The following is a 14,279-nucleotide window of genomic DNA, read 5'->3' on the forward strand; positions in this document are numbered from 1 at the left end:
GAGGGAGCCAATAAAAGGACACCATGTGGGGAAAAACAAGGACTTGACCAGCCAATGGAAAGCAGCTGAAGGCTGCTCCCCCCACCCCGCTTTCCTCCAGGTAGTACAAGGAAGAAAACAGCATTCTGGTTACCTTGGTGAATTAAATTACCTGTGCAACATGTCACCCTGTTTAAAGTTTTCTGCAGCATGCTCCAGCAGGCTTGTTGCAGCTCATATTTTCTGGTCTATCAACAAGGGCTTACAATCCTGCCTAGGATTTTTTTTTTGAGAGGTGCAGCCGAATTCAGCATCCTGGGCAGAGATGGCAGAAAGTTCATTTTTTTAAAACTTAGAACTGCAGAGCTGGAAGAGACCCGAGGGAGGGCTGAGTCCAGCCCCTGACAAAGAGGCCCAGTGGGGGAATCGAACTCCCAACCTCTGGCTCTGAAGCCAGAGACCTCAACCACGGAGCTATCCAGCAGCATTTTTGGATAACAAGTTCGAGAATGCCGCAGCTAGCGTGGAGTTGCAGTCCGAGAACGTCTGGGGATCCAGAATTAGGAATCATTGGTCTTGGGGTGGGGGAGGGAAAGACTGGCATCTTTGATTAGACAGTTTGGTGGTTTCTTACTATGCCACTGTTAAACATGGCTTCTGTGGTCCCAGACTCAGAAATCTGTGTGTGCTGAATAAGTAAAGGTAAAGGTTCCCCTTGACAATTTTTGTCCAGTCGTGTTCGACTCTAGGGGGCGGTGATCATCCCCATTTCCAAGCCATAGAGCCAGTGTTTTGTCCGAAGACAATCTTCCATGGTCACATGGCCAGTGCGACTTAGACACGGAATGCTCTTACCTTCCCACCAAAGTGGTCCCTATTTATCTACTTGCATTTGTATGCTTTCGAACCGCTAAGTTGATGGGAGCTGGGACAAGCAGTGGGAGCTCACTCCGTTGCATGGATTCGATCTTACGACTGCTTGGTCTTCTGACCCTGCAGCACAGGCTTCTGCGGTTTAGCCCGCAGCGCCACCACGTCCCTTGTGCTGAATAGACCTTTACTATTGCTTAGGGTGAACACATTTCTCCTTATAGGCTACCATCCTTATTGAAAGTTCTGTGGTATCATTTGTCTTTCAGTAAGAGTTTTCCAGTTTTTAAAGCAGACCCCCTTTGGGTAGAGCTTGCAAGAGGTTTTGTTCTATTTTTTTCATTTGTTTGTTTTAACTACAATGGCTAGGATCCTTCTGCCAGATGGTGTGATTCTGGCAGTTGTAAGACATGAACATCCCTTTGCTTTGATGAGACCCGTTCCTTCTACAACTCTTTGTTCTGTTCAAAACGAGAAGCAAAATTGTACACAGTAGCCTAAGCACGGAAGTATGACAGATTTATATTGTGGTGCGATTTGATTCCCATTGCACTGTATTCAGTCATTGACCCAAATTTGCTTACCAAGTTATGCTGGCATAACCAAAGCAGCAAAACCTGCAGAGGCAGAATTCTCCAAGTTACGGAATCACCGTGAACATTATCCATTTCTTACTGAGTTCTATGACTCAGTGTGCAGCTGATAATGTCTATGATGATTTCTTAACTTGGGCCAATTTGCTCCCAAAAGTTATGCCATGTGTATAGCCATGCAAGAGGATTTTGGCCAAAACAACACTAAGTCTGAGTCACACAAATTAAGTTGCACATAGAGCTCACTGAAGCCAAGAGAAATGTTTCACATCCTTTTCACTGATGCCTCCCTCTGACCAGCTAGTCTAGATGCAACTTTTTGTCACCAGTGGCATATTATAGGAATTGCAAAGCCAACCCAAAGTCCCTAGGATATTGGTGTTGTTGCTATTACTACTTGAGTACCCAGTGTGTTGTATTGGACAGAATGGCAGACTAGGACTCTGGAGATGAGGGTTCAAATCCCCAATTGGCCATGGAAGTTCACTGGGAAAGTGGAACCGGTGAAGCCACTCCTTAAATATCTCACTTACCTGGAAAGCCCTGTTGGGTTGTCATAAGTCAGTTTGCAACTAGACAGCACACAACTAACTTACCATTGCTACTTACTCTTATTCCTTTTTCCTTCTCCTCCTTAAATCTAGCTTTTCCTCCAACCACCTCCAGGCAGCATGTGTTGCTATTCTTCTCCCTACTTTTTTCTCACAATAACCAGGTGAAGTACGTCACGCTCTCAGATGGTGATGGTCCCAAAGTCACTCTGTGAGTTTTATGGCTCGTTGGCCAGCTGAATCAGGCTCTCCCGACTCCCTGCACAGTGCTGTAACCATAGCACCATACTCCCCTCCATCTGCTCCTTCTACCAATTATTTGCAAAAAATAACGTACGTGTGGTAGCCATGTCAGTTCTTCCCAATGTGCTGCACTTGTTTATAACCACGCCCAACCGTAAACATCTGCTACAGAGAATTCCCTCGGTGAGGCTCAGATGTCTGAGATCTGCTGTTATGTCATCATCATGTGTTGTTAGGAAAAAGACAGCAATTATCATACTAGGTGTATGTATATGTATTGCTGTGAGCGATAGTCTTTTAACAAGCCTGTCATCCTAGCGCCAGCTCTTATATATGCTGCTTCCCTAGGATGTCTGCATTACTCTTTGTTTCAAGCCTGTCACTTCTTCTGTATGATGATACAAAGTACGGTATGCAGTGATAAGGAAACGAAGATTATCAAAGGCCTGGGGTGGGGGGTGGGGGAAACTAACTGTATAATGTATGGAGAGAGAAAAAACTGAAGGGAAGTGATACATGGTGGTATCTTTCTTCAATACAGTAGTTTATTTGCTGTGTTACAGAACTTGGGAAATTACATTCCAACATTTATTAATTACAGTACCAAAGCACCAAAAAGTACTGAGTTGCTTTTATAGTTCCAATTTCTAAAACAAACTCTTGCCTTTCTCCATTTTCAAAAGAAACTAAAAACAGTTGCCTTTGCAACTAGGTAGGCAGGTAGGTGGGTGGGTGTAATATCTACAGTGGACCCTCTACTTACGGAGTTAATCCGTATTGGAACGGTTGCCACAGGTCAAAAAGTCTGTAGGTCGAGTCTCCATTGACCTACAATGCATTGAAAACCGATTAATTCCGTAACTGGCCGTTTTTGTTCCATTTTGGTTTTTTTCTGGTCTGTAGGTCGATTCTCTGGCTGCAAGTCGAACCTAAATTTTGTGGCCAGAGAAGCCTATAACTCAAAAAGTCTGTAAGTCGAGCCATCTGTAAATCGAGGGTCCACTGTATCTGTCTGTCGTCTGTCTGTCTGTCCGTCCATCCATCCATCTAATTAAACCTGCCTTTCTTTTTAAAAAGGACCCAAGGTGGCTTACAACAATTAAAAGACAGTATTTAAGCTAATAACGGTGAGTATACAATACTAAAAAGATCAATGAATACAATGCCAAAACAAATAATCTACATTGAAACACATTCAATGATGTAAGATCCAATCCATTTAAAAAAAATCCCACTGGGCAGCCAATTCATTCAGGGAAAGTTTGTCTAAAGAGAAAGGTCTTTGCCTGCTCATAGAACAATAATAAAGATGAGGCCAGGCCAGTCTCCTGTGGGAGGGAGTTCCAAAGTCTGGGAATAGTGACAGAGAAGGTCCTCTCCTGTGTCCCCAGCAAACACACCTGTGAAGGTGTCTGGACTCAGAGCAAGGCCTCTCCTGATGACCTTAACACACGAGCAGGCTCATAAAGAGAGAGGTGTAGAAAAAAAAGCGATTATAATGAATTCATGATTTGCAAGGAGTTACTTCCAAACACTGAATACTGCACGTTTCAAATAGGGCAAAAGCAAAATGTAAGATTGCTGGAAATGAGAAGGATCTTCAACATTACCAGCAATCCCATACGTGTAAAAGCATTTTTGTCAACAATTTACCCATGAAGACCACAGAAATCTTCTTTCTTTGGTCTTTCCAAGTACTTTAGATCCAGGATCGTTTTAGGGAAGGACGTTGTAAGCCAAACATTTTCCTACATCAACATTCTTGATATGAATGGGAAAAGAGCAGAAATCTAACAAGATTCATGGACATCTTTTGTTCATTACAATGGAACTCAAAACAAGGAATTTCACAGTGAACAGCATCCATATTCTAGAGATACAGTACCTAATTTGCTTGCATCTTTTATAGTTTTGATTGAACTAATTTCCAGACAGAAACATCGGATGCTGTATACAGTAGGAGCTCAACTGCATAATAAATTCATCTTTTCTAACAGAACACATGCAAACAAATGTTCCTGTTTAGTCCCTCAGGTAACAATCAAACAGCGCTATTACATCAGCAGATACATTATACGTCTCAAAGCTATTTTAGCAGGAACTGTAAGATGTTTTCCTGTTTGAGGCTGAAGAGTACAGATTCATCTGGGTAAATTCTGTTTCTGTGCTTTGTTCTTTTGTCTATCTAAATCAATAAACTGATGCCAGATAACGATTGCATCCCTTATCAGAGACAGCTTCAAAGGAACATGCAAATCACAGGCTACAAAACGTTTTTAAAATATTCATCGCAGAAGCACACTAAACAACAGGAAGTGCATCTATTGTTATTAGGAATGCAGCAGGGCCGGCCCAGCTCTTGGGCAGAGTGAGCGTACTGCTTCAGCAAATACTGTAGATGCTTTCGAGGCCAGATCCCCTGCTTCTCCTGCATGGCTTAGGGTTGGGTGTTAAACTCCGAACCACTAAAGGACACCATTTTGTTGCTAGCATTGTGAGTCAATCCAGCTGGCTTTCATGTGCATAATACTGGTGCTGCTGCTGAGGTTGGGGATGGCACTCTCGTCCTCTGCCTCAGGCAGCAAAATATCTAGGGAAGCCTTGCCAAGCAAAGCGCTGGAGATGTTTATTGTCAATGGTATCGTTGCAAATTTTAAAGGGGAGGCGCTCATCATGACAGGCCCTGCAGTTGTGCCCTCTAGAGAAATCCAGAAATGCAGGCAGAATGCCTTGATCCATACCAGTACCGGCAAAGACTGGGAAGTTTCTTGAAAAGCATGTGATTTGAATTGTTTGCCTCAGTCACTTACAACTGGTAGGATTTTAAGTCTCTTATTTGCTTCTCCACTATAGGGAGATTTTAACTGGTAGGATTTTATGTCTCTTATTTGCTTCTCCACTTATTTGCTTCTCCACTATGGTGCTGTGGGTTAAACTTCAGAAGCCTCTGTGCTGCAAGGTCAGAAGACCTGCAGTCATAAGATCAAATCCACGCGACAGACTGAGCCCCCGTCGCTTGTCCCAGCTCCCGCCAACCTAGTGGTTCGAAAGCATGCAAAATGCAAAAATGCGAGTAGATAAATAGGTACCACAACGGTGGGAAGGTCACGGTGTTCTGTGTCTAGTTGTGCTGGCCACGTGACCATGGAAGATTGTCTTCGGACAAACGCTGGCAATATGGCTTGGAAACGGAGATGAGCACCACCCTCTAGAGTCGGACACGACTGGACAAATTGTCAAGGGGAATCTTTACCTTTACCTTATGTGGGTTTTTACAGTGCATAAGAGTTGGGATAATCTATGAATTACACATAAGGGCCGGCGTTAGAGAGGAATAATTGGGCTGTGTAGTGTTCTGGTCTATTCCATTGTATGCTAAGCCAGAGGACTTCACTCCAAAGGATTACATTCTGTCTAATTAGAAACAAATGTTAAATTGTCTGCCTTGCTTAGCAGGACATAGGTGAAATGGACAAAAAATTGAAGCAGGATGGAGGAACCCTGTTTCGGCATGGAAAGGACACACTGTGACTATGGACAGGATCAAAGGTATGGCTCATGGTCAGGCTAAAGTGGGTGACACAATACAGTATATAATTCTTTTTGCTGTGCATATTTCCTCTTACAAATCATACAAACTACAATTTTTTTAGATGTTCACTTGCTTGGTTACTTTTAGGCTTTATTAGTTTTGACCCAGGAAAGTCAATGACATACACCAGAATCTTAAATGGTGAACCATCAAGTTGATGAAAAGATGACTTTTATTCTATGTGCCTCAAAATGAGATATATTGGAAATGATAATGGTAATGATAATGATGATGACGACGATGGCAATGATAGAACCTAATAGACCTCTGCTATAAGCTAAGGGCTTTTGCAGATAACATAGTCTTTACACTGGAAAAACCTTTAAATGGAATAGAAGTACTAATTGTTGTGAGCCACCCAGAGAACTTTGGGAAGAGTGGGTGGCATATAAGTTGAATAAATAAATAAAATAAATAAAATAATAAATCAAGTATGTAACAACAACAATAAAGACAATGATAGGACCTAATAAATCAAGTATGGAAGTTGTGTAGAACTCTTGGTATTCTGTCTTCCCAATAGGTCTGAATCCAGTCAAAGGTATCACCTTACTGATTTTGCATCCCTCAAAGACAATAACAACCTATAACTTTTTTTAAAAAGGTCTTTTTAATTAAAGGATTTAAACTAACAAGGATGCACCTATGTACCTTCCCCTTATCTTTCAGATAAAGACCTCTTGGGGTAAGCCTGACAAATCCTTATCTGAAAGATAAAGGATCCCAGTATGATGGCCCTTATCGCTTAATTAAATCCTAGAACAATGTACAATGCAGTCAATAATTGGTTATTCAAGATAGCTCCTCAAAAATTGTGTCTTATATAGGATGATGCACCTCTATTGGTTCTCTTCTAGCGTAGGGTGGAAAGGGATGGGTTACTCACCTTGTACGTAGAAACGAAGAAATTAATTAAAAGCATGGTGTGAAGCTTAATGTGGAGAATGGCTGATAAATGAATCTGATGGCTTGACAAGATAATCAGAGGAGTCTAGGAGGAAGCTGGTATAAATCTAGCTTAGGCCCAAAGAGGCCAAGGCTCCCCTTTCTCTGCTACCACAGAGAAATCAACAGCATTAGAAACCATTTAAAAACTGGGTGGAAGAAGACAAAAATATAAAGCAAGGGATGCAACTATTTTTTTAAAAAGTGTGAACGTAAATTCTTCTCCTACTGTGAGGTTTCTAACTCTATCCTTTGTAGAATTTAATGGTGTTAATGCATTTATTTGACTCTAATGTTGTTGTTTTTCGGCTGGGATTTGTTTTGTTTGATTTTATAGTAAAATTTGATTTTACTTCTTTTTATTCTTTTATGAAGTTTTTCAGCTGCCTTGAGCACTATTTTTTTTTGATGGAAAGACAGGGTTCCAGTGAAATGGGAGAAAAAAATGCATATGTAAAAAAAGAAAGTTGTGATCAGTTTCCACTCTGATTGCTTTCAAGAAAAGTATTTAAAAATGCATGTTTTAAAAATTGGCGTATGTTTGACTGGATCTCAGAATCGATTTGGGGTGGTGGACTGATTAAGATTATCCGCCCCATGAGGCTGATAGAGCCTACTGGTTTCCTGGCGGCTCTTGGGGTGTTTCCTGTTGCCTTGGCAGGTGATTCTGTTGAAGTCCGGGTTGATCTCTGGAATGGGGAAACGGCCAGGGCTGTTGACACAATTGCTCCTAAGCATCCTCTCCCAGATAGTAGAGTCAAACTAGCCCCTCAGTTCATTGGGTAGCTGGTGGTAATGAAAGAAGTGGGACACAGAGTAGAAAGATGATGGCAGAAAACCTGGAGTGAATTCAATCCAACACAGACTAGGGCCCATTGGAAGGTCTATTCCATGGCAATGGTGGCGGCGAATAAGTCATTCTTCTCTGCCACCATTGCATCTGCACAGAATTGTCTGGCGGAGCTCTTTCAAGTGGTCAAGGGCCTCATAAATGATATCTAAAATTTCTTCCCTTAAAATAATTGGAAATACAATGCAATATTTTTCCTCTATTAGCCCACTAGACTCACAACTGTCCTTAGACACCAAACTCTGGTCTAATATTTCCATAACCATTCCAAATAGTAAGCCAATAATATCTTGGTCATTTATTTTGATTAGATTTTGTGCTACAGTTGTCTTTCTTCTGACACTGACTGACAGGCTTCTACAACTGCGACGTAGGCTGTTACAGTGTCTCTGTGCCCATAGTGACCCTTCTGTGGTACTGAGTTTATCATGAGGATGTCTGGAATAATCATGGAAGAAATTGAGCATATGGAATGTTTCACATAAGTTTCACTGGAAGACGCTGGCTTATTATTGTTGCTTGGTCTACTGATCCTTTCTATTAATTCATTGTTTAGTCATTTAGTCGTGTCCGACTCTTCGTGACCACATGGACCAGAGCATGCCAGGCCCTCCTATCTTCCACTGCCTCCCGGAGTTGTGTCAAATTCATTTTGGTCGCTTCAATAACACTGTCGAACCATCTCATCCTCTGTCGTCCCCTTCTCCTCTTGCCCTCACACTTTCCTAACATCAAGGTCTTTTCCAAGGAGTCTTCTCTTCTCGTGAGATGGCCAAAATATTGGAGCCTCAGCTTCAGGATCTGTCCTTCCAGTGAGCACTCAGGGTTGATTTCCTTCAGAATGGATAAGTTTGTTCTCCTTGCACTCCAGGGGACTCTCAAGAGCCTCCTCCAGCACCACATTAATTAGAGTAGCAAAAAATCTTTGACCAGTTGTTAGTTTATATAAACTTAGTACACATATTTCCAAATTCTCACATATATTTACACTTGCCAGGCAATCATTCTCAATCTGTGCATACTGTCTATTTTTATCTATAACTGTCAAAGAGCAAAATGCAACGGGTTTCCACTCCTTCTCCTATCCCATAGTTATTAGTGTTTGCCTCTTAAAATTTCAATAATATGAGCATCTGAGATTGTTTCATCTACATGTTGAATGCAGTTTCTTCTTCTGTTTCCTGGAGACCAGCAGTATTTCCCCCAAAAGTATTCATACAAAGACTTTAATAAAGTAGATAAATTTGGTACATCTTCATCCATGTAGTTTACCAAACATACAATCCAATCCAAAACTTGAAGATATCTGAGCTGTGCAGGGTTTGGAATAGTCAGAAGCCTCTTGTGGTGGGTGATCTCGGCTGCCTTGACTGAGATCAGCTAGAAGAAGAGCCAAAGAAAAGGGCAGAGAAGGAGAGAAGCTGAGTTATATCAGATTCAAATCCTACTCAGCCCCAAGTCACATCCACAAAGTCAGGCCAAGGTCAGAATATTCTTAATTAATTTCTGGTATTTCTAGGCCTTGAAGGTTTTGGAACTAATCAAGCCACATCTGGCCTCTGACTTGCTCAGCTTCCCAACAGGTGTTGTTACCTCTAGAAAAACTGGCGTGGTTGAACTGGAAAATACCCTTGTGAGGCCATGGTGAGCCACTACAGCCTTCTTCTTCCAGAAGCAATCCCATAGGACTATGTGGATCTCTTAAACCTGCCCCAGCTTTATTAAAGAAACCCAGATATTTGAAAACATTACATTTTTTTGTTTTCAAAAAAAAATTTAACTCCCAGAATCCCCCACCCAGCAAATTCTGGGAGTTGTATTTTTTTTTAAAGTTTCAAATCTCTGCTTCAGCCAAAGAAATGAACCATGCAGTTACCCATGGCGTTTGATTCCAACGGACCAGTATGTATTATTTTCTCCCTCGCTGAGTGATTATAAGGTGGTTTATTTACCCCAAACAAGAAGCCAGACAAAATTGGGAAGACTTGTTAGGGCAGTGTATGTGAAATGCCTAAGAAACAAGGATGGCATGACTTTTAGTCTATATTTCCACCATGATCTGTTTGTTGTGCTTAATGCTAATTCACACTTTTATTAATTCTTACCATAGTTAGTAAGAAATTATTAAAGGGAAGTATTATTATTCAAAACAAGAAAAAGAAATAACTGATTTCTGCTATAAGCAAATTTATTTGTGTTTCAGGCCACAGAAACGCCTTCCAAGAGCTACAAACATTAATCGGTACTCTCTTCCAGAGAAACAATCCGAGAAAAAAAATAAGTTCTACGCATGCGTCAAATGCCTCTACCTTTGAGTGTTTTTAAGCCCTAGATTTCACTCTCCGCCCCTTCCTCCGCTTGGACGCATGCGCAGTGCTTGCACAGCTTTTTGTCAGCAAGAACCATCGAGAGGCGGGGCAAGAAGGTACGGTTTTCTTCGCTTCGGCGAAGGTGCCAAGCCTCTTGCGTCCCCGCCCAACGGCCTCTTTCGCGGTTTCCCAATGATGCGCAGGCGCACAAGAAGCCGTGTGTCGCTCAACTGCTTCAAGCTGACCAACCAGCGGGCTCTACCTACTTCCGCCCAGGAAGGGAGGAGGAGAACCGGTCCTCCAACTTCCCAGACTGCAACGCGAAGCGGGTCGCGTCGCTCAGCCCCCCCTCCCTTCGTCTCCTCTACCTTTTCCCTCGGCGGCCCGCCGCCATGTTGTGGTAGTTCGGGGATCGGCAGCGGCGGCGGGCGCTCACCCACCGGCTGTAAGAAGCCACCGCTGTCGGGAAAAGCGGGGGAAATCCTGAGGCGCCTGTATTGCGCTTTCTCAGGACCCCGGCGCCATGGCAGCTACTTTGGGAGGAGGAGGAGGAGGAGGTGCAGGTATAGAACGGGACCCTCCGTCCGCAGAGGCCGAGGGGGCGCGGTTGGGCCGCGGTGTGGAGCCAGCCTGAGGCGATTTGGCGCTAGAGGTCTGGGGAAGGGGAGTGCGAATAGCGCAGGCGTCCGTGGGGGGGGGGTTCCCTTGGGCTTTGGAGAGGGCGGGAATCCTGTTCTTCGCGGGCGTGGAAGAGATGCTCTCCGCGTCAGCTCCGTTCTGTGTTTGTGTTTACTCGGGAGTAGTGGCCATGGCGTTCCCTGAGATGCCCCCGGGTAAGGGTGTAAGAAGGAGGGGTTGGGCTGAGCATCTGAAAGGGGGGTGGTGGTTGCGTAGAGGGACATGCTGCGGGAATCTGGCCCAGCTGGAAGAGAGGAGAAGCGGCTAGAAATAGGGAAAGAGATGGCGGGGTTTTCCTTTTTGGGTTGGTTTTGGTGGGCATCCCCTCGCCCAGCGATAAGGAATAGGTAGAAGTAAGCGGATTGCTGGACTGTTGGGTCCACAGCTTACCTCAGGAGAGAAAGAGGATGCTGGACCTATAAAGCCTGTATGGGATACGGCGGGATGAAGGGAGGCGGGAGTCCTGTGAAGGAGGACGTTGCAAGTGGGATGATGTGTCTGCGAAAAGGATGCTAACTGTAGAAGGTGTCCGTGGGATTCGCTCGTGCTAGTTTCCGAAACGGAGCCCTATTTAGTGTTGAGGAAAGAGGTTGAATCTGATTGGTAAAAGTAAATACTGTATTTTTTTTTATTCTTGGAAAGGGGAGAGGCTTTTATCAGTAGCTGTGGTCCAGATAGAATGAAATAGCAAATCTAGTAAAAGCTGATTGGTAGAAATAAGGAATGCAGATAATCAATAGATTCTTGCTCTTCTGATTGGATAGCTTCTTTACTTCATCTTTTTTGTATATTAAGATTGTAGGGCTCCCCACAATTCTTTAGATTTACTGCTACGAAAAGGTTCAATAAATAAAAGCAGTAAAATATGTTTTTATTAAACAGTTTTTGGCTTTTTGAGAGTTATAGTAAAGTCTCGATCTTGGAAAATCTTTGTTTATATATTTCTATTTCTATTAATTTCTATTTATTTAATTTATATCCCGCCTATCTAGTCGGCTCAGGACCACTCTAGGCGGCTAAAGAAATATACCAAGAAAATTCAGTGCCAGTTTTTATGTAATTTGTCTTCAGCTCATCTCAGTTTGAACAGGACTGACATGGTCTTGTTGGCATCCTGAACATTTTCTTTCTTTCAAGAAGACTTACCCACTTCAGTATTTACAAACTGTGTAAATTGTTTCACATTGGTTACTTGTATGGCTTTTATCAGTTTATTTTACACCTCTTCGATTTTATTGTGGCCTTAAAGCCCTTATGTTAATTTTACTTCTACTATTAAAACTGATATATGGGCATTGACACTCTGGATATGTAAAAGATGGATTATCCATTTTGAATACTGAGATGACAGTGAATATAAATGCTCTAAATTAAGCATCTTGCTTTGAGTTTAATCTTTACTGAAAATAGAGTCCACTGATGAAGGTTGAAATCTGAATAACTGAAGGTTGTAATAGTATATAGTTTTGCTTGAAGTTAAAGAACTACAGCCAGGGTTTAGAAAACATAGCTGAAAACATCTGGACTACTATTGTCCACTTTACTTGGTAGTTTCAAACTTTTTGAAGCAGAGGTTTTTATCCTCTGCTTTTTGATGCTTTTAACTTGAGGTTGTCAAGAGTTGAATCTGAAATGTTAACGCACACAAACCACATGGACCTCACTCAGATGTAGTCTGTCTTCGTCCTTCTATCTCAATCTGCCAGACTTTCTGGGACCATCAGTGACAGTATGAATCTAGGAAAAGGCACTAGTAATTTTATCCATTTGCTTCATATAGACATCCTCAAAATCTCATACTATTATTTCTTATTGACCCATGTGGAAATGGAGGAGGATCAGCACTGCAATCATCTAGCTTCTGACAGAGAGACACTCCTTAGGTTACAGACCATGCCTGTGGCTGGGATTCTTTGAAATGTGGCTACTACTTGTGGATTTCAAAGCTTACCATATAAGTACTGTATCATGTTGTCCAAATGTCTGTGCTTCCTATTTGATTGTTTCCCTTGTAACATTTTGTTTTGTATTTTGGGAAGGGAAACAGTCAACAGACGAGAGAGGACTAGTATTCAGGTAACGAAATGGACAAATGGAGAGTCACACTTGGCTTTGTTTAGCTATTTCCTCAGCTTGAAGCATGCATCAGCATGCTGCTTCAACCAATAGTCATAGATCCTGTGCATTACTGACTTCCTCATCCAGATCAGCTCACTCTGTATAGGTGAAAAAGGTCAACCTGCATAATATATACCAGCATGGTCACTGTTCAGGAGCGCTGAAAGTTGTATGAAACATCTGGAGGGCTCTCGGGTAAAGAAGGCTGATAGATACATTGTGATTAAGAAGATTCAGAGCCTCAGTATAAGAATGAAACAGTGAGATTCAAAGTAGCTGTATGGTGAGCATTGAGCCGGGAGTGTGTGTGTCAGACTTCATGACCTTAGGTTCCTTCTAACTTCAGTATTCTATGAGGAGGCCTATTGAAATGAGTACAGTAGTATTTAATTCATTTAAATTGGTAGAAGCTAGATAGATAAAACCTTTATTAGCATACGTAAAAAATAGACATAGTCATGGTGGTTTGTTAGGTAACTGCATATATAGGCATCAAGATGGCAGAAGAGTGTTAGACATCCTTAAAGGGACAAAGGTTTGTCTCCTAACAACAGTATCAAGGAAGTCTGAGACTCTTTCTACAATGTCGGTCATCTTGGCCATCAGCATATAGCAAACTTTATCCAGATCTGACCTCCCGTCCAGTTTTAATAAAATTGGGACTGTTAACCTTGATCTGCCTATTGAGTGAAGTGGGCATTTGAAAAACATGAACAAGGGTTTCCAGCACCGAGTAGGGCATGCCTTTGCGTAAGAAGGAAGATTGTAGCTGTTCAATCAATCAATCCAAAGCACTTGCCCAAATTGGGAAACCATAGAGGGCTTGTGGAATAATTTTGGACTTGAAAACTTGTAATGCTACCAAGACAAGCCTGAATAATAGTAAAAATGCAGAATAGCTTGAGTAGTGATCTTAGCTGCATTTATTGCCATTTTTCGAATGGGGACCCAAAAGTGTTTATAATGAAAAAGAAAACCTAAATATTTATCCTGTTTAACCTGTTCTATTTCCATTTAGGTTGTGTTGAAATTGTTTCCATGTTTTGGCAAAACCCAGTATTTTTTATTTATTATATTTTAATTGCATTTTATATTTGCTCAGATACTCTGCACTTCCATAAATCAGGCGTTTTAGGCCTGGACGAGTGCGGGAAAAGATGACTGCATCATCTGCATAGAGTAGTGTTGGGATGGGACGAGTTCACAATTTGGGAGGTGGGCACTGAAGTTTGTCAAAAAAGGGAGCGAGATCATTCATAAAAAGGTTAAACAATAAGGGAACCAGGATGCTGCCTTGTTTCACTCCCTTGCTAGTTGGGACCTGGTTAGTTACTTCCCCTCTTTGAGAAAGTCGAATTTTAATGTTGTAGCAGTGTATAAACCTTTTATGAGGAGGAGCAGTCTTTTAGCAATATCCAGTTTGTTCCATCATAGTTGTCTTATCAATTGAATCAAAAGCTCCCTTTAAATCAAGGAATGCCACATACAGTTTGGTATTAGCATATTTTAATGTTTTATTAATAAGGTGTGAGAGTGTCAAGCAATTGTCGA

At 42.0% G+C, this 14,279-nt stretch overlaps 1 protein-coding gene across 7 annotated transcripts in view; it reads left to right on the plus strand.

The window, feature by feature from the left end:
• Positions 1-10,298: 10,298 nt before the first annotated feature.
• Positions 10,299-14,279, plus strand: part of RBM33 (RNA binding motif protein 33) — a 98,626-nt gene continuing 94,645 nt past the window's right edge. For 6 of the 7 annotated variants that reach the window (XM_078378516.1, XM_020779730.3, XM_078378513.1 and 3 more), the window contains exon 1: positions 10,299-10,495. In XM_078378516.1, the coding sequence (XP_078234642.1) occupies positions 10,456-10,495 (40 nt within the window). In that variant the 5' untranslated portion in view covers positions 10,299-10,455. The remainder of the gene's footprint in view (positions 10,496-14,279) is intronic. The other variant, XM_020779733.3, reaches the window with a different exon arrangement.

The sequence above is a fragment of the Pogona vitticeps genome, chromosome 6 (genome assembly GCF_051106095.1).
Source record: "Pogona vitticeps strain Pit_001003342236 chromosome 6, PviZW2.1, whole genome shotgun sequence".
Classification (NCBI taxonomy): Eukaryota; Metazoa; Chordata; class Lepidosauria; order Squamata; family Agamidae; genus Pogona; species Pogona vitticeps.